Below are 19,542 nucleotides of genomic sequence, written 5' to 3'. Positions count from 1 at the left end.
CAAAGGACCGGGACCGTTATGTGCGGAATACTACCAGCCTAGCGAATGCTAACTTGGCTAGCTGTAGCAACAAGTTCGATCGGCACCATATCAGCGAAGTCCGCCACGTGTCAGTTTAGACCCGAGAGCACAACGCTTAGCTAACTGATGGTGCTGAAACGGTTGTATTTGGGATGGATACGGAGTACACACTATCGGTGTGTTTGCTATGGTCCCTACGGGAAGGCCAAGATAGACATCGTACTTCAGACTTTTCTTCATAATAGATGGTTACGGAGGACTCTGGACGAGCACTCTGGACGAAGTCGATGACGAAGATTCGAGACCATTTGTCCTTCGAGGCACGAGTTTCCCAGGGATAGTTGTGCTTGCCGAAGCAAAAGTCGAGGCCCGTCGAATGGGAAAGCCTCCAACACTGACCTTCGCTGGGATTTACTGACCAATATCTGCGTAGATTAGGTATGGCGTATCACCATTACTAACAGGGATTGAGAGAAATGAATCTATAGCCAGGCATTCCAGGCCAGGTCCCCACGGGGTAACCCCGGGTCAAACAAGAGTATGGACACTGAATGCTCGACTGCGAGCAATGATGGTCTGTTCCGTCCGGGACACGACAGGTCCTACTGAATAGGGCCACAGATACTGTATCGCCGAAAGCCTCGTCGGTAACAAATTGCGTCGGCTGGGAGTTGTAGATCGTGGTGCTCGCCCAAAGCGAAACATCTGCTTCATGCGAGCTCGCCCTGTCGTTCGCGCAGGGGAAGATCGGCCTGAGCATCCCTAGTACAGCCTATTGCATGCAAAGGGGATCAACCCGGCAGGCTTTTCCTTGGAGTTGGGTGAGAAGAATGCATGCAGAGCGTGGTCAATGCATGGTGACTGCACGCTTTAGAGGGCCACATCAAGTCGGCCTGCAGAAGAGCCAAGCTGCCGAATAGCCGCAGACATTGCCGACATGCCGCTGGCTCGTGGCAACATTCAACTAGGACACATTATATTGAGGAAATCAAAGATGGAGAAGGTAATGGGCAGGTATGAAAGCATGACTGGATCCGGTAGAAATGTCTGGCGCTCGACAACAGTAGAGGGTCCATTGCCTTGATTAGTCCTCTCAAGATAGGAGCACCACCGACACCATGCAAATGCCCTGGGGGTCGAAAGCTACTGTACCAACTCCGCGCTGTATATGGGCATATTCCCGGTGATTGAGGCCACAACCCAAGCTCTGGAGAGGACTTTGTCCGCAATAACCGAGGTACTGACATAATTGCTCATGTAGTTGCGCTCTTCCAGATCGACGCGATTAACGCCAAGCAGCCAACTACACTTTCTCTGAAGTCCGTTGTGCTGAGCGTTAGGACAAGGACTGATGGTTGAGAACGTGTTTAACGTGTCAGAGAGGTGAAACGCTTGCAGGCTCAGAAATAAGCCAATAAATGCCCCAGCTTCGTCTGCAACTGACGGCCATGCATCAAAGGAAAGGACCGAGCCGCTAAACTCAGGCGCCACGGATATTGCTACCCAACCCACACATTGGGGCGGTGGTTCGTTCCGGACTCTGAAGGCAAGCCAACCAAGAAAATGTCCATGCAGGTGATAAGAGCGCAGAAAGGCGACTGCCGTTGCGAGGGGTGAAACAGCCTTCCTCAATTGATGAAGAGCTCCTGCAAATCGAGTGGGACTCGCCAGCAGTCGCGCATTAGATACCTATTTGGATGAATGCTCCCTTTCGACCTGCCATACCTTCGCAACGACCGTCACTATGCGCTGGATGGCTGCTGCGTCAGGCACCTCTGCTAAGCCTTGAAACAGGAAGAGACCGCAAAAGCAAGAGTCTGAAAAGCTTTTGACCGCCACAGAAGCAATTCGCAAGAACATATCTTAAATGTCGTAGACCGAAGTGTATGCCGCTGGACATCCGAGAGTATAAATTTGCGGAAGGCGGTGGTGTCGAAGCGATGTTCTAGCGTGACGAGTTGTTGCCAAACCTAGGCGAGCGTAAACTGTGATTGTACGGCAGTGCCCTGACCAGGAGACCCATGTCAGCAATAGTATATCTTTGGCCGTAAAGGAGAGCATTGTGCATGCATTAAGCTAAAATCGCAGGCTGAGCAGAAGCATTCTGGGCAAGAACCCAATGTGGGCATTCAGCGATCATCACCTGAAGCTAAGGCGAGCAGGAGTAAATGCCGGCAGACAGCCTGCTATGCTAGCCACACGGTAGCCGAAAGCTACATCGGCTGTAGGAGCGTAGACTTGTATCGTACGGAGGTACGAGTGACCGTGTTGTTGTTTTACCCACAATCGTCACTCGGCGGCGTAATCAAGCTGGTCCTTGGAGTAGAACTTTCAACCTATCAGCACCTGTGATGGCGCACGGGTGTTCCAACGAACTTATGTTGGGTAAGTTGCTGTCCAACGGCTTTCCTATGCCGGTGCAGTACGGCGGCCTCAGAGCATTGCCTATGCACTGGCCTTGCTCAAAACAGGTAAGCATATGCGGCAAGGATTGTAGGCATGCAGTCGCAGTCGGTGTCCATTCCAGATGTAGGGGTTGATACCAGCTAACATAAGGAGGTTTGCCTCGAGGCATTTCAATAGCCGGTGTTGGTGAATAATGTTGCCTTGAACAATATGCATGGGTGGAGGATTTCCCCGATGACAGTACCGCCTAGGTTCCCCGGCTGTTGATATTGCTTGCATCAGTCGCATTCGCCGTCAAGACTATTCACACTTCTGAACGTCGAGCGGGGATATTTCTGTGGCCTCGACCCTTCTTCGGAGAATTCACTATATCCTGTTTGAGATGATTGATTACTGTACGGTTCGTCTCCCGCTCTGCTTCGAGGGCCTCAATCCGAGCTTGAAGTTCTGCAATCCTTTTCTCTTTGGCTTGAACTGCTAGCCGCGTGATTTCACGCCCCTTGATAACCCCCTGAGTGCGAAGATCGTGCTTGTTGAGAAGATCAACTAGCTCTGTTTCTGTTTGAGAATCCAGATGCGCATTGGTCAATATAGCCAGCGCTGCAGTTGCCAGAGGCGACGGGGCAGCTTCGGGTTGCATTGGCTGTGCTCGTCCCCGAGCAGGAGTATAATTGGGAGACAGTAGCCCAGTTCCCCCCGACTTGTGCGAAGTGGACGGCGTTGCGAAGACATCGTCGCTCAAAGGCCAAGTATCCTCAGCAAGGCCGGATTGTTCAGCCATCTGACCAAAAGCTCTTTTGCCCGGAGAAGCGGTGGACTGTGTTCTGGCAGCCTTCTTGGGTGTTTCGAATTGTGGTCTCTCCTTCAGCACCTGTTGTTCGGCTTCGAGTAGGGCCTCATCGTTGCTGGAGGACCAGTCAAAACTTGAGTCTTCGTCCGCCTTTGCAGCCTTGGTATGTTCATGTGGCTCTTCCTTGTGTGTTCCTCGTCTACTAGCACCAGTGTCTGGAGTCGGCGGGAGGGTGTTCCGTCTCGGCTTCTGGGGGGTTTGAGGCGGCTTTGGAGGCTCTGAACGAGAATTGTTCAAGACTGCTGCTTCCTCTCGTACTTTGGCCTCATCTGTCCAGAGAAAGAAGCTGCATCGTTTGTGCTGTGGTTTCTGGCAGGTATAGACTTGAGATCACATCAGAATATAATATTCGGTCCTGATTCTGGGTGAACTCACACCACCTTCCATGGTTCTTGCCGCCATTCTTCGTTTGGAACTTGTCCGCAGGCAGACGTGGTTCACAGTCGCAATGCCAGACTCCGTCTAGAAACAAGCCTCTCTTGCTTGTCCGGCCATTTCTAGTGTGGTAAGAGTTGGCCATTGCCTTTCCCAGCATCGGCCGGTATCGTGGTCATGAGGATCTTGCAGGTGACAGCAGAGGCTTCGGTTTGTCGACGTGAGTGACGCAGGTGGAGTAGGCAAAAAAGACTGGGAAATGCAGGGCAACTGGGGGCTCACTAGGCTGCACTAGGCATGTCCCATAGCATCTCAATTAGCTTGACCACCGTTAACTAAGGGCTACTAAGCATCGGCTTCGTTTCCAATCCCAGAAATGCCTGCGTTCAGCGATCTCTTCGCGGCAGCCTCAACGCGACACGTTCTTTCGTCGATTTTCTTGCTGGCAACTGATCGTATTACAATTATAGGAAGCACCCGGCTTCACCACACCACAAGACTCCTTCAATCCCATTGCCTACACCCGATCAACTCGATTACCGTCCCACCTGGGTCTCGGTACAGTCCGCAGCCTCCACGCTCGGACCGGACCATGTTGTCGTTAATCAACAAGCCGGGTTTCCTCTAACACAACATCAATAATGGCGCCTACAGGCGGGGGCGGAGGCGGAGGAGGTGGCGGAGGAAACATCAAAGTCGTGGTTCGAGTGCGACCCTTCAACACTCGTGAACTCGACCGTCATGCAAAATGCATTGTTCAGATGCAAGAGGCGCAAACCGTCTTGCAACCTCCTCCAGAGGCCGAAGAGCGGCTGCGAAAGGGAGGCAAGGGCAGCTCAGAACATCAGAGAACATTCAAGTTTGATAAGTCATACTGGTCTTTCAACAAGGCAGATCCTCATTATGCCGGTCAAGACCACTTATTCGATGACTTGGGGGTACCATTACTTGACAATGCGTTCCAAGGGTACAACAACTGTATCTTCGCTTATGGTCAGACTGGTTCTGGAAAGTCATACAGTATGATGGGCTACGGGGAAGAGGCCGGTGTTATCCCTCGCATTTGTCGAGAAATGTTTGAGCGAATCAACGGTGCACAGTCTGATCCCAACCTGACCTGCACTGTCGAAGTCTCATATCTGGAAATTTACAACGAACGAGTCCGTGACCTGCTGAATCCTGCCACGAAAGGCAACCTCAGAGTCAGAGAACATCCTTCGACGGGCCCCTACGTCGAAGATCTGGCCAAATTGGCTGTCCGATCTTTCAAAGAAATCGAGAACCTGATGGACGAAGGCAACAAAGCTCGGACAGTCGCCGCGACAAACATGAATGAAACTTCCAGTCGTTCTCATGCAGTCTTCACCCTGACTTTGACACAAAAACGTCATGATGTAGAAACCTCCATGGATACTGAGAAGGTCGCCAAAATCAGCTTGGTCGATTTAGCAGGCTCTGAAAGAGCAACTTCGACGGGCGCCACTGGAGCTCGTTTGAAAGAAGGTGCAGAGATCAACCGATCACTCTCCACGCTAGGGCGCGTCATTGCAGCTTTAGCTGATCTGTCCTCGGGCAAGAAGGGCTTGAAGGTGCCCTACCGAGATTCAGTCCTCACGTGGCTTCTGAAGGATTCCCTTGGTGGCAATAGCATGACTGCCATGATTGCAGCCATATCCCCTGCCGACATCAATTTCGAGGAAACGCTGAGCACTCTGCGATATGCAGACTCCGCTAAGAGAATCAAGAATCACGCTGTCATCAACGAAGATCCAAACGCACGCATGATCCGCGAGCTCAAAGAAGAGCTTGCCAAACTCAGAGGTCAGCTTGGAGGAGCCAGCGTTCCAGGAGGTACGGAAGAGGCATATCCTCCCGATACGCCACTTGACAAGCAAATGGTGTCGATAGTCCAAGCAGACGGCTCTGTAAAACGCGTTAGCAAAGCCGAAATCATGGATCAACTGAGTCAAAGCGAAAAATTGTACGAAGATCTCAACCAAACTTGGGAAGAAAAACTGCAGAAGACCGAGGAGATCCACAAAGAAAGAGAGGCCGCTCTCGAAGAACTGGGCATAAGCATAGAGAAAGGCAACGTTGGGATGAGTACCCCAAAGAAGATGCCTCACTTGGTCAACCTAAGCGATGATCCATTGCTGGCAGAGTGCCTCGTCTACAACTTAAAACCGGGCATCACAACTGTCGGCAATGTTGATTCCTCCGAAGCTTCGGAGATTAGGCTGAATGGATCCAAGATACTCGAGCACCACTGCAAACTGGAGAATGTTGATAACGTGGTCACCGTCATTCCCAATGAAGGTGCAGCTGTCATGGTCAACGGTGTACGTGTTGACAAGCCGAAGAGACTGAGAAGCGGAAATCGCATCATTTTGGGAGATTTTCATATCTTCAGGTTCAATAACCCTTTGGAGGCAAAGGCTGAGCGAGCCGAGAGAAGTTTGCTCCGACATTCGGTCACTGCAAGCCAACTGAACTCTCCTACGCCATTTCGGCCTGGCCATGAGAGATCTTACAGCGCCGCTGGGTCGGAATTCGACGATGATTCGAGCAGAGCTCAATCGCCAGGGCTGAGCAACGGAGCATCCGATTGGTTCTTCGCTCGAAGAGAAGCCGCCGGTGCACTGCTCGGATCAGACCCTAAGATCATGCAACTGACAGATGAAGAGCTTGACCATCTTTTCGAAAACGTCCAGCGAGCACGTGAAGAGCGACGTGGCCGACCGGAGGGCAAATCATGTGAGCACGACGAAGATTCTGATGATCTCAGCTCTTTTCTTGTTAGAGACAAGTATATGTCCAATGGGACAATTGACAACTTCTCTCTTGATACAGCCCTTACTCTGCCCGACACACCGTCACTGCACGGTGATTCTCAGGGGGATGAGGACCCGACTTTGACTCCGAGCCAATTTGACCAACAGCGGCAACAGGGACCACAATCACAAGCTGCACATGGCACTTCAGAAGCTGCTGCTCAAGCATCAAAAGAGGCCGAAGCAGAGGCTCAGGCGAGTGAAATGCAGAAAGAGCTTGAACGTGCCAAACAAGAATTCCAAAAGGAACTCCAGAAGCAGAAAGAGGCATTTGAAGCGCAGATCAAGAAGATCGATCTGGAAGTTCGGACACGAGAGGCTGCTCGGACCCCAGCGGGCTTCTTACCTCTAGATGCTACGGAGATCGGAATTGCACGTAATGTCATTGAGAAGTGGCAACAGAGAAACCATATCGCCATGGCAGAAGCTGTCCTTCAAAACGCTGGCCTCATCAAGGAGGCACAAATCATGGCCAAGCTCTTAGATCAGGATTGCAAATTTCAATTTGTGATTCTAGATCTTGGAGAAGAGCGCGGTTCCTCCTACGACCTCATTCTGCATGACATCTCCAGAGAGGACGACGATGCCCTCGTCAATGCTCGCAAGCCTTGCCTAGCAGTTCGGGTCATTGACAGCCAACTAAGTTGCATTCATCTGTGGTCCCTGGAAAAGCTACGATCGCGCGTGGTCAAGATGCGACAGATGCACCAATACAAGAATCAACCAGAGTATTCGCAACATTTTCGCTTGGACAACCCCTTCCGCGACTCAGACCAGCCATTATTCTCCTTGGTTGGAGACGGTAGCATTCCTCTGACTGCTGTCTTTGAGACCCGGGTCCAGGACTTTGTCGTCGAGATCTGCTCCCCTTCAACCAGGCAGATCGTGGGAAGGGTAAGAATGTCGCTGGAACCTTCGTTGGCAGAGTCGCCACCGTCGGCGGTTAAGTTCAACATCATCATGCGTGATTTGGTTGGCTTCTCCGAGCACGAAGGTAGCCAGGTTCATGCTCAAATGACCGTCTTGGGAAGTCCCGACGAAAGTGTTGCAACTACTCAGCCCATACAAGGCTTTGGTGATGGTCCGGTTCGCTTCGAGAGCGTCCATAATCTCAGCGTCCAGCGATCAGCCGAGAAGTCTGCCACCCTGAAGATCGCCATCTTTGCGCAAGTCAGCTCAACTCACCTTGACAAACTTATCAGCTGGGATGAGCTTCGCGAGATGAATGAGCAACCTGCAGATCACGAGACTGCCCATCGCTTGTCCGAATCCGAGTACAGTATTGAGGAACGACATGATGTGTTTGCCAAGGTCCAGATGCTTGAACTCGCTGAGAATGGTCAATACATGCCCGTCGAGGTCTTGCAAACCAGTGCTGACGACAACGGAGCATTCCAACTGCATCAAGGGCTGCAGCGCAGGATTTCCATTACGTTGACTCACTGCTTCACCGAGAGTCTACCGTGGGATGAGTTGAAAAGCCTTCGCATTGGCGAAGTTCATTTGATTGATTCTTCTGGTCGTGTCACTGACATTGGCTCGGTTACGCCCGACATTGCGCTCAAACAAATTCAAGAACCAATGATCAGAGACAATGCCGATGGCACTTCCAACATTACAGTCATAGGGCAATGGGATAGCTCCCTGCACAAATCTCTTCTCCTTGATCGAGCGGCCAACGAACATTGCAGGATACAGGTTGCTCTCCGATGGGATGTAGTTTCCAGCCGTCTAGCGGAGCCCATGACATTCTCGGTCGACCAACAGCTGCAGATACTGCCAAGGTCGTATGTGCGTCCGCAGTCAATGTTCAAATCATTCTGGAACCAAACTAGAATCACGCATTCGACGGACGGACTGTTTTCGATTGTGGTTCGTCCGGTCAGTGCGCAAAGAGCTGCCGATCTTTGGCGACTTGATACTTCGAAGAACTATATCAAGGGCGAAGAACTTCTCGGCAATTGGAGCCCAAGAGGCATTTCCTTAGTCAAAGACTATCTTATTGCCAGAAGGAAAAGAAGACAACTACAGGATATTGAATCAGCGAAAGCAGCCCTCGGTTGGAAGAAGCTGAGTGTCAACAAGATCCGGTCCAGAGCAGCCTCGCCTTCCAACATGGATGCGAGAGAAGAGACATTGATACGGAAGTTTCTTGAGATATGGATGAAACCCAGCGTGGAGATGTCAAATCCCATCTTCGACACCTCTCACCATCCAACCATGGCAGAGACCTCCCAAGGTCAGAATGGAGGCGCAAGCAGTTCGACTCCAGCTCGAAAGCCCCGTTACCTAGCCACAGTCACAAATTCGCCAAAGAATCCCGTCTCTTTGAAATCAGGCTATCTGCTGATGCCTTCTGAAAGCCATGATCCAGCTTACAGCCAGACTATGCAGTGGAAGCGTCGTTTTGTGGATCTACGGCCACCGTACTTATATATCCATTCTGTTCCCGATGGAGAAGCGATCAACGCGATCAACCTGACTCACGCTCGCATCGATCACGATCCGGACTTCAAGCGACTACTCGGAAGCGGATCTATCCACAGCGTGGACGCCGAAGTTAGCGGCCACAGAAGAACGGGGAGCGCCGAACTTCATGGCCTGGCGCACGTTTTTGCGGTGTATGGTGAACAAAACACCTTCTTATTCGCAGCGCGCAGTGAGAGGCAGAAAGTGGAATGGATTCTCAAGATTGATCAAAGTTATTTCGGCACAGAGGTCGAACAAGAAGAGTTGTGAACTTGGACGAAGTGATTTGTTCTGCTCATCAACAGAGCTGGAGCGCATTTTCCCTTCCGGCCTGGCTGTCGAATTGGAAACTCAAAGGAAATGGGACACGATGGTTGTATAGATGGTTGCCTGTCTGCGATGAGCAGCATGTGCTTTGTTTTGCTGTCAATTTTCTGATACCCCGGGAGCATTGACCTTCCCTCTGATGTGAAATTACCTTGAAGAAGTGCGTTGATGTTTTTTGAGCTCTGCTACAGGGAGATGCAGATATGAATATACATATTGACAGTTGGATCCAATCTTTTGGCCGACTCTGATGGCAGCACTGGCCCCTCCTTCCCTTCCCTTTCCTCTCCTCTCCTCTCTTCTTCTCTCATACGTGATGGGACCGAATGTACAAACGGTGAGGTGTGCATACTGACGTTATTAAACGCCACGAAACGCCACGAAACAGCCAAGGCAGAACGACAACTCCACACTGATCTCACAACTCCGGGTCTCAATTCACTCATTCACTCGCCGTTGCTCAATTTGATTTCTCGGCAGCCGTTTTCTTTCATCATCTCTGACGAGAGACAGCAGAACCTAGATCTCTCAGCGACCCCTGGTGGTGCTTGTGCTTCCCGTGGTCTAGTGATAGAACAGCGTCCAATGACCGCCGAGGTTGGGACGGCACGGTTCAGCTGAAGGGCGCTGTGCGCATTATGTCATTATCGACATCAAAACAAGTCCCCATCAACTATGACAGGCTGGATGGCCGCTCCAGCAAGGTGACAAACACGAACGACGACATCACTCAGCAGATCGGATGGATCCCTCGATCCTGCTACCCTCTAACGAGCTGGTCTTGCCCGTTTCATGGAGCCACCATTGTGCGCCATATCCAGCTGTCTGCTTGGGCCCTTCTGCCTTATCGTGCTTGTTCACCCCTGTTTACGGAGTATACTCGAGCACAAATCCAATAGCTCGGTAATGCATCACGTCCCGTGTCACGGTTCGCTGGGCCAATTCCCATTTTGGAGCGATTGACAGGGTGAACAGGATCCCTTGCTTAACGTACTCGGCCAGCACTCACTGTGTTGTCCTGTTTGTGTCCGTGATACCGCGTCCTTTTCCGCTGAGAAACGTTTTGACATCACCGTGTGTCACTCGATTCTCGCTTTGCGCATATTACCTCGTCTTTCTTTGCCTGTTCCTTCTTGATCTAGCAGGCCAGCCCAGCCAATTTCGGTACCTGTGCAAAAACCAAAGGACAACTGCACCGAACATGCCTCGATCCTTCCCTCCCTCATCTGTCAAGAGACACAGCGGGCGCCGGTCGAGCGACACAGCACGCGACCGCGATGTTCGCCATCGTCCTTTTGCTGGCGAAGAACAAGATCGCCAGGAACAGTCGAAATGGAAAACGATGAGACAACACTTTATCGCCATGAGCGGTGAATTCGTGGGCACTCTCCTGTTCCTGTGGTTTTCGTTCGCCATTGCACAAACCGCCGCAATGACCGGAGGAGTGGCCGGAACGTCTTCTGAGATCGTCCTCACAAGTTTGGGATTCGGGTTCTCACTGCTCGTTACCGTTTGGGCCTTTTACAGAATCTCGGGTGGCTTGTTCAATCCTGCTGTAAGTTTTGCTCTCCTCGACCTGGCCGTCCTCTCGGCAACGCTCTTTACGAAATGCTAATCGACTCTGCAGGTCACTCTCGCCATGGTGCTTACAGGCAACGTACCATGGTTTCGCGGTCTATTGCTTCTTCCAGCTCAATTACTTGGCGGAATTGTCGCAGCTGCCTTGGTCCGATGCATGTTCCCAGGACCTTTGTCTGTCAACACGCTTCTGAGCAACGGGACCACCCCTGCCCAGGGCGTATTCATCGAAATGTTCCTGACTGCGCTCCTCGTTTTTACCATTCTAATGCTCGCCGCGGAGAAGCACTATGCCACGTTCATGGCCCCTGTGGGCATTGGGCTTGCCCTGTTTGTGGCAATGATGGCTGGTATGCGATCCTCCATGGACATACATCTACGTGCGCATTGAAACTGAAACTGATGCTTTGTGATCCTAGGCGTGCACTGGACCGGTGCGTCACTCAATCCTGCCCGAAGCTTCGGGCCGGCTGTGGCGACGCCGCATTTCCCTGGCTACCACTACATTTGTAAGTTGGAACTTGCTCGCAACTTGCTCGAAAGGACTTTGATATATCTTCGCGAGCACACAAAACTAACCTTGCATGTGCACAGACTGGTTTGGCCCTATCATGGGCTCTCTCGTCGCAGCCGGATACTACAAATTCGTGAAATACCTGAACTACGAAGAAGCGAACCCAGGCCAGGACGCCATCGACGAAAGAGAGAAGCAGAAGCAAGACGAGAGGGCTGCTTCCGACGCTTGATCGATGCATGTGGATGCAACACACGGCTTTCTTCCCACCCTCTTACAGGGCAGTGTCATGTAACACCGTGAGCTTCATAGCGTTTGTGAACGTATTGGTCGGTCCTATTCAGTGGGTGGTGACTATCGTTTGCCCCTTCGGAAGGGAAAAAGGTGCTTACACAATGGCGGCCGGTTCAAATGCTTTGGGAAACGATGGGACTGGGTATGAATGGGGATCTTTCGTTACGCCCGAATTCCAAGGTCGAAGCCTCCAAGTGTTACCATTGTCCGATGACGGATACCCCCGACTTCTGGGCGATGTCGTCCATCAGGTTTTGCTGTTCGACAGGTAAATGGGCGGGCGGCCAGACCGAGGCTCCCATTCAACCCATTGGGATAAAAAGGAAATGTACACGCCAACGACGGGAAGCTCTCACGCATATATTATGACGGCATATCTTTTGACGATAAACGACATGTTCAATAGCGACGCTGCACCATCATAGAATACGCGAACATGAAGCACACGTATGGGAGGCTGGATTTGCTATAGGACGAAATGTCTGTAACCTGTTGAGATCAATCCTACAATTCACTGCCATACAACGACACCAAACCAGGCGATTTGCGTCCCTACCTCTTTGGGACTTGTAACACTGCCTCCTCGGCCTCGAACCGAGACCCGTCATCCGATTCATACTACTCAGTCACGCTTTTACTACACCTCGTTCTCGATTTGGCCACCTCTCAGCTATCAGTCCATAAAACCCTCCGGTCCGTGCTACCTCGCAGTGCCAACTGTCGAGGCCGTGTATCTCCCCAAAAATTCGAGACTCTCTCATCTACCAAACAAGACCTGCGAAATACTCTTTGATCCAATTCATGTCGTCATTCAAGCTACTTTGATCTAACTCTGTAGCTGTATCAGGTACAGTCACTACCTATTTCAAGTCTCGTTATCCTCTTGGATATTAGACTGCTATGGCCGAGAATTACTTTTACGATTCAATGCCCCCAATATCGCTCGCGCTGATGCCCCATGCCCTGCCAGAAATATCGTATCATACCGTACCACGCTTTCCAGTGATAACATCTGCATCACCTTTGCAACTCGTTCTTTGCTCTTGCTTGCTTGTCGACTGTGACTCAAAACACAAAAAGGAATCGTGGCTGATCGTGGTCATACATTAGGGTGTGATGTCGAGTTCAACGCGAGATGACCAAATGAAACTCATAATCGCCTCAGTCCGCAAAGGTCGAAATTCCCACGATACTACACAATCGAACCCATAAGGATACTATTTGTTGTTTTGACGTTTCCTTGGAGGTGGTGTTTTTCGTGAATCCTGAAAACCGTTTTCAGAACACCATTAGATCCCTTTCGCCGAGTGTTTGCGATACCCAAAAATCGTCCCTTCTATCCAGGAGAGAGGATGCTGCGTCTAGATGACTCAAACATCAATCATTTCTGCATCTTCGGCTAGAATTTCATCGGCAGGACCCCAGTTCCCTTCAAAAATCGTGGCTCCCGCACGTCGTCGGGCTTCTGCAAAACGAACGCCTTCAGTGTTGAGCACGTCGGTCGCAAGAGGACGGTCGCTTGGATCAGGGGAAATCATCCATCTGACTATCCGATCAAGTGCTTGTTCATGTGACGGGTCAATCATGAATTGCGGTGGACTGACAAGCTCACCGCTCCGTGGGTGGTGGAAGTTTTTCTGATGATGTTGACTTTCCACTCCGTGTCTTCCGTCAGCGTCCACTACATCAACGTCACATTGGTCGGGGTCTTGTTCGATATCGAGAGATGAACCCTTGGAGATCGGATTTCCAGTAGCGTCCCGCAAGATGCCGCTCGTCCCAGAACTCCATGTCAGGCTGGGAACGTCGCTCATGTCGCCATTCCGCAGCTTCTGCCACGATACACCATTATCAGGAAGCTCGACATTTCCGGCAGTTTCGAGCATGATAAGACCAAGAGCAAAAATATCTGCCGGCTTGTCGTATCTGCCCATCAACACCTCAGGGCCAATATATTCCCGATCACCTTCACCTTCAATGCCAGCCTTGGCAGGCCATTTGCATGCCATACCAAAATCAGCGATTTTCAGAACCCCCTCGAAAGTGATGAGAATGTTTGCAGGTTTGAGGTCAAGATGGATGTATCCGCTGTCGTGAACATGCTTCAGGCCCAGAGCCAATTCCAGGAGCATCTTCCATATACGAAAATCGTCCAGTCGAGCTTTCAGGCCGACTTGCGCAAGGAAAACGTCCAGTGTTCCTTCTTCGCAGAATTCTGTCTGAATGTAGAGGTGACCTTGCTCCTCCCAGCTGTCAACGAAGGTGACAATATGGTCTGAATGGCCTAATGCTTTCAATACATCCACTTCTTGAATCTTTCTCTGACGGTCCTTGGCTCCGGAATATGAATGACGAGACTTCTTGACGGCCCATACCTTCTCCGGCAAAGACCCTCCCGACGACGGACGAGCACTCGAGACGGAGTAGATTCTATGATATGGTGATGATTCTGGTGGCTGTGAGACTCGGTAGACCTGCGAAAACTCGCCTGAACCGATAAGGTCAACTTTTTCGAATCTTGAGCTCAAGCTTCTGTCAGCATTCGAGGTGTCTGCACCGGCCAGGTTGAGACTTGGTCGGTTCGAGAAATTGGGGAAATGCTCTCGTGGTCCTGTCGGTGTTGCAGGTATGAAAGCACCATTATTACCATCTCGCCCGCCCGTGGGACGTTCGGCGCGGCCAGAAATTGAAAGGCGACTAGGGTCCGGAGGGAAGAATCCGTCAAGGGGAGTGTGAGGAGACAGTCCATCCGCCTTATCGATCCTTGGACTAACTGGAGAGACAGACATCATTTTAGTACGTTCCAGCGCGGGCGACGGTAGAGGTTGAATTGAAAGAGATTTCCTCGAGAGCGGTTTGGGAAACCCGAGATTCTTCGACATGCGGCCTCCTGTAAAGGAGGGACCTGGCACCGAGGCAATGTTCAACGTCGACTTTGGTCTCAGGTTGGCGGAAGGAGAATCCTCCATCACGCTATCACTGTCCCCATCGACATTTTTAGGCGATGCTAAAATAGGAGATAACTTACTGCTTGAGACACGGGTCCCCACGGCTGACTTGGGCATCGTTGGATTATACGGCAAGCCTGGATGATGAGGTGATGGCGAGACGGAGTCGCGGTCGTGAGGCTCGCCGAAGTGCTTGGTGGGTGTAGGAGGATAGTCGGATTCTGTTGACTGACTGGTTGTACGGACAAAAGGTGATCGAGTGGTGGTCTTGTCCTCGGGTTCGATGGACGCAAAACTTCCTTCTCTGATCAGGCTGTGCTTGTTGGACCGAGGCCCAAATATACCCACGCTTCTGGAGAAGGGAAATGCTGAGACCTTCGAGGCACCATTATGCATCTCTAGAGGCGTAGCAGGCGCTCCGAATGAGTGACGAGGTGCTCTGTTGCCGATAGGGTTGGGAGCAGCAAAGTTATCATCCGCAGGGAAAATCACCGACTGTTTCTTGCAAGGGGTGTCTGGCATATGGGCTTTCGGTAATCCAGCGTCAGGGTCATCCACGTTGCGGTTCTTCTTCGAAATCAACCCGGTAGACATGAAAGCTGCGGGCAGCGGTTTGGCAGCTTTGTAGTTCCCAGGGGTAGCGAACGAGCTTTGGGAAGAGAACTCGTTTCCTTCTGGTGACGGTCGTGATGCGCCAATGGGCAAAGATTTCGAGAAATCGTGAGATCGAGGTCTGTTCGGGCGATGGATTGGCTCATGAGTGGGTGAATCATCTTGCTCATCAGCTTGTGAGGAGGACTGTGTCAAGGTACGAGACAGTGGGTGTCGAGACTGTTGTGAGAAGCCGTTCTGAGTGGAGGTGACAGGATGAATCGATGCATTCAAGAGGCTTCCTTGGCTCGAGAATGGGCTTTCTCGAGGCAAGGGTTGATTATCCAAAGACATACGCAAGCCTTTCTTCGCGTTTGTTGATGGGCTCGCCTCGAAAAAGGACTTGTCCACCTCCATGATGTTAGTGTACTTCAGGTTACTCGATCGATCATTTTGTCTTTGTTGAAGAGTGGACTTCCGCAACGACGAGGATCGTTTTGGTATCGTAGAGAAGCGCGATGCCGACAGCGGAGTAATGGTTCCAAACCAGTCATTGTCATCTTGTGCACGTTTGTCGTTGAACATGCTGCCATCCAAACTGTCCGACTCGAAGATGCTAAAGTCCAGACCTGGGCCATGAAGGCTTCTTCTCTTTGCAGAGGGACTATCGAAATTGTCGGTGTCATCGGCCTTTGGGCCATCCGCTCGCTTCATGGGGCTTAGCGGAACAACCGTAGAGATCAGGGCGCCACCGCTTCGCCTCTTTTCCTGACGGGTCATAGGGGCTTTCCATTGAGGTGGTTCTTCTGGTGAACTGTCGTTCTCTTTCCCCTCTTCTCCAGTCAAGGCTTTGAGCGCTAATTCCCGGTCTGCTTCTGCAGAACTGCGCTTTCGGAGTGGCATAGATGCGGAGTTTCCACTATCGTTCGAGTCGTTCAGAGCTCGTTTTGTAGGACTCTTTGGCGATGTGCGAACTCGGGTAATGCCATGGCTCTGCGTTGTTCGTCGCAGAATCGGACGCTGGAAGCGCGAACCCGGTGTGGTGCGATTGTAGGGTGCTGGCGCGTATGATGAAGACATGATTGTGTTTTCACCTGATATTCTTCGCGAGGGAGACAGTGGTGACGACGAAAAAGGAACGTTACCAGGACCCGGTGATCGAAAGGGGAATTGACGAAGTTCGGAGTTCTTTGAAGGAGAACGAGATAATGACCGCCGTATTTCGCGAATGGCAGAATGAGGGTCGAAATGCGCAAGTGCCTTAGGAGAGTGTAGGTGCGCTGCTTCTCGCTCCTCACGATGAGGAGAGTATGTTGCCATCATGACGGAAGTTGTGGCTTTTCTTGATTCAGACCAGCACCGTTTTTCGGATTTTCAACCCCAGCTATTGGCCATGAACGTGAGCACCCCAGGTGAAACAGGATGTCTCGCAGAGACTTTCCTGACGTCGAGGAAGGAGATTGAAATAGTACGCGTGGTATAGGAAAGGTCTTCAATCAAGCTTCTTGCATAGTCGACGTGCAGAAAGGAAGGCAGGTGCAAAAATCGTCCAGCGAACAAGGGAAGGCGCGGTGGTGGAGGTGATGATGAAGATATTCAAGCCACGCAATATCCTCTCGTGCGCGACTGTTTGGTGGCGGATATCTTCGGAAAACAGTTGTGATGAACTGCAGGTAAGGAGGTGAGACAATCCGGCGAGATTGAAAGGTGATAGGAAAAGTGGCTGTCAGCTCGCGATATAGTGGCGGAAAGGATGCCTGGTGTGGAGGATTCGGTCGTAGTAAGGCCGATTGTTGACTGCAGGCGTCGTGATCGACAGGTTGCACAGCAGACTCGAATTGTTGGTTTGGTTTGCGTGTATCGCGTGTGCAGGGTCTTAAGAGGGCGGGGATGACGAAGATTATGTGTTGTTGTTCGAGGGTGGCGATTCGAGGGATGTGGTGAGACTGGTTGCGAAGGGTTTCGATGGGGGAGCTGCGGGAGGAGGAAGGGTTCAGGATGGTGTGAGTGGACGATAGAGAAGATCAGTCTGCCTGGATCAACGTTTCGTGTCTTGGGCAGCTCGAGAAATCCAACGGCCACGACACGCTCGCATGATTTGGCAGAACCTGGACGCGTCCTGGTCGAATGCCAAGCTACGCATGTAAACAAGGGACGCTTAGTGATGGCACTACGTCTCTTTCGGCTAGTACCTGCTACGATCCCGCTAGGGCCACGAGACAATGGTAAGCTAACAGAACGCTTACTGTGGTTGAGGCCACTAAGTGCTAGGATCCTTGCGGCACTCACGGCACCCTCGATTGTGCCTAAGATGATCACCATGATGATGCGGGAAATGCCAGGGTGTCACCAAATATCCCACAGCCACTCCGATATTCCCCTGCCCCGGTTCCAAAGCCACGTACCCAAAACCAGACGATCAAGCGATTTTAGAGCCACAACCCGGAGTTGCCATATTTGTTCATTTCTTATGCGAGATTGTCCGCAACAACGCAATTTCTCAATTGTACGACGGTAATAATAGCATCCATCCTTGAGGTCACAAGGCCATCGCATCAATTTCATCATATCCTGATACGCATGGACCTCGACTCCGAGCTGGCTTATCCTCCGATGCATCTAGCCAGCTCCAAAGCCGGTGCGCAATGGCCATAGCCTGGGGCAGACAAGATCAACGTTGGCCGCATAATCATCCGTCAGTCGGCATCTTCCATGATAAGACCAGCTGCTGCCGCTGCGAGAGCCTTGCATTACAGATTTGGGCCCTCGCATGAGCAGCCTCCATGTGTTGCTGTGGCATAAGCTTGGGTACGTTGTGAGGGCAGTACATGCCGAAACCAAGACCTTGGGAGAGCCTCTTCTTCATGGTGACCACGTCGTGGCTTGTGAGCCGTGAGTCCAGGCCTGACGATTCACCTTAGGTACTTGGGCAAGCATCGTTAGACAACATCTTGGGGTGCAAACTGCTCATCCCCTGTTTTGGGAGATTCGGCGCTCGTAGGCTTCCCAGCCTGCTTTCTGATATTGTTTCACTGCGGCCACCGAGTCCTCCGAGGCATAGATTCCCCTTCCTGCGATAAGAAAGTCGGACCCTCCCTCCATGGCAGTTGTTGGGGTTTGATATTGCTGTCCAAGAGCATCACCCTTGCTTGAGAGATTGACACCGGTGGTGAACACAACGAAGTCCTCATTTGGTGCTGCACCGGGTGAGTGGCTTGACAGTTCCCTGGTTGACACGAAGCCCATCACGCTTTGCGGATATTTTCTTGCAATTTCGACGGACGCGCGTGTATACTCTCCCACTGCGAGCGAGCCTTTCGAGGTCATTTCAGCCAGGATCAGAATACCTCGTTCCGCACTCCCGCCATCTCGGATCGTTTGGTCCAGGGCTTGAATGATCCCTTCTCCCGCCAGGATGCTCGCATTGACAATGTCGGCCCACTCGTGAATGCGTAATGCACCTCCTTTATACTGCTTTTGCACAGTGTTCCCGATGTCAATAAACTTTCGGTCCTCGAATAAAAGAAAGTTGTGACGTCGAGCCAGGTCAACTAACCCTTCGACTGTGTGCGAACCGAAATCGGAGAGAATGTCGATATGTGTCTTAAGGACGGCGATATACGGCCCTAGACCTGTATTGAACGCTCGTCAGATGACTTCCACAATCTCGTAGAGCGGTGCTTTGCAAGTATTAGGGATGAATGGAGCTTCGGAAGCCAAAAAGATTCAACTTGACCTTTTCCGAGCCGAAACCTGAAGGAGACCATGACTTACTGTCAGCAATTGCCAGTAATTCCTTGGTAGTTGTCAAATCTGCAGACAGCACCACATTTGTCCTCTTCTTCTCCGCGATCGCGAAGAGTTTTCTTACGAGCGGATTTGGATGGTCTGCCGCCCGCTGCCTGTAGGATAAATTGCTCTTCGATGTCATGACGGAATGCTATTGTCGTGTTGATGGCTTCACCTCTCTTGACGGATCTGGAAATTCGCGCTGATGGTACGTGTAATCAGCGAACCGCCTTTTCGTACCCTTGCAGTAGTCAACCTCCACACCAGAAAATCGGGAAAGTTCAGGGACAGGCACCGGCAACAGGATCCGTCAAACTAGGGGTCGGCGCCAGTTGAGTAGAGAGAGATATGGTTGGACAAGGAGTCAAGGAATAAGTCCCGATGGCTGGCGGTGTGAGTGGGAGGAAGCACAGTTGGAGCGTTTGAGCGGAACAGGGCCACCAAGATGCCACGTTGAAGATGCCACGGCAATCAAGCAGCACTTGGGTGGCACCCCTCGCACCCCAGGCAAGCCGTGGCAAGCCAACAGGCCACTGAGGCCAGTGCAAA

General features: G+C 51.5%; 5 protein-coding genes across 8 annotated transcripts; 2 read left to right on the top strand and 3 right to left on the bottom strand.

Moving 5' to 3' along the window:
• Window positions 1–802: 802 nt before the first annotated feature.
• Window positions 803–3,870, bottom strand: PV05_09770. Of its 2 annotated transcripts, XM_013456139.1 has the most exons (3): window positions 3,653–3,870; window positions 2,398–3,600; window positions 803–2,349 (listed from the first exon to the last, which is right to left on the bottom strand). In XM_013456139.1, the coding sequence occupies exons 1-2, from the start codon at window positions 3,810–3,812 to the stop codon at window positions 2,732–2,734; spliced, it is 1,029 nt and encodes a 342-aa protein (XP_013311593.1). In that variant the 5' UTR covers window positions 3,813–3,870; the 3' UTR covers window positions 803–2,349; window positions 2,398–2,731. The 2 variants fall into 2 exon arrangements, with proteins under 2 accessions (XP_013311593.1, XP_013311594.1); XM_013456140.1 differs by having other exon boundaries at window positions 803–3,600.
• Window positions 3,871–4,013: 143 nt separating this feature from the next.
• On the top strand, window positions 4,014–9,535 carry PV05_09769 (uncharacterized protein). The gene has a single exon (XM_013456138.1). The coding sequence runs from the start codon at window positions 4,294–4,296 to the stop codon at window positions 9,220–9,222; it is 4,929 nt and encodes a 1,642-aa protein (XP_013311592.1). The 5' UTR covers window positions 4,014–4,293; the 3' UTR covers window positions 9,223–9,535.
• A 703-nt stretch (window positions 9,536–10,238) lies between these two features.
• On the top strand, window positions 10,239–12,202 carry PV05_09768 (uncharacterized protein). The gene is made up of 4 exons (XM_013456137.1): window positions 10,239–10,834; window positions 10,907–11,207; window positions 11,277–11,366; window positions 11,452–12,202. Exons 1-4 carry the CDS (start codon window positions 10,481–10,483, stop codon window positions 11,601–11,603), a joined length of 897 nt encoding a protein of 298 aa, XP_013311591.1. The 5' UTR covers window positions 10,239–10,480; the 3' UTR covers window positions 11,604–12,202.
• Window positions 12,203–12,450: 248 nt separating this feature from the next.
• PV05_09767 lies at window positions 12,451–17,276 on the bottom strand. Of its 2 annotated transcripts, XM_013456135.1 has the most exons (2): window positions 14,694–17,276; window positions 12,451–14,438 (listed from the first exon to the last, which is right to left on the bottom strand). In XM_013456135.1, exons 1-2 carry the CDS (start codon window positions 16,525–16,527, stop codon window positions 13,036–13,038), a joined length of 3,237 nt encoding a protein of 1,078 aa, XP_013311589.1. In that variant the 5' UTR covers window positions 16,528–17,276; the 3' UTR covers window positions 12,451–13,035. The 2 variants fall into 2 exon arrangements, with proteins under 2 accessions (XP_013311589.1, XP_013311590.1); XM_013456136.1 differs by having other exon boundaries at window positions 12,451–17,276.
• A 202-nt stretch (window positions 17,277–17,478) lies between these two features.
• On the bottom strand, window positions 17,479–19,395 carry PV05_09766. 2 transcript variants are annotated; one of them, XM_013456133.1, is made up of 2 exons: window positions 18,941–19,395; window positions 17,479–18,836 (listed from the first exon to the last, which is right to left on the bottom strand). In XM_013456133.1, the coding sequence occupies exons 1-2, from the start codon at window positions 18,969–18,971 to the stop codon at window positions 18,172–18,174; spliced, it is 696 nt and encodes a 231-aa protein (XP_013311587.1). In that variant the 5' UTR covers window positions 18,972–19,395; the 3' UTR covers window positions 17,479–18,171. The 2 variants fall into 2 exon arrangements, with proteins under 2 accessions (XP_013311587.1, XP_013311588.1); XM_013456134.1 differs by having other exon boundaries at window positions 18,979–19,395.
• Window positions 19,396–19,542: the final 147 nt, after the last annotated feature.

The sequence above is a fragment of the Exophiala xenobiotica genome, assembly GCF_000835505.1.
Source record: "Exophiala xenobiotica strain CBS 118157 unplaced genomic scaffold supercont1.6, whole genome shotgun sequence".
In the NCBI taxonomy this organism is placed as follows: Eukaryota; Fungi; Ascomycota; class Eurotiomycetes; order Chaetothyriales; family Herpotrichiellaceae; genus Exophiala; species Exophiala xenobiotica.
This window is presented reverse-complemented; position numbering and strand designations above follow the sequence as displayed.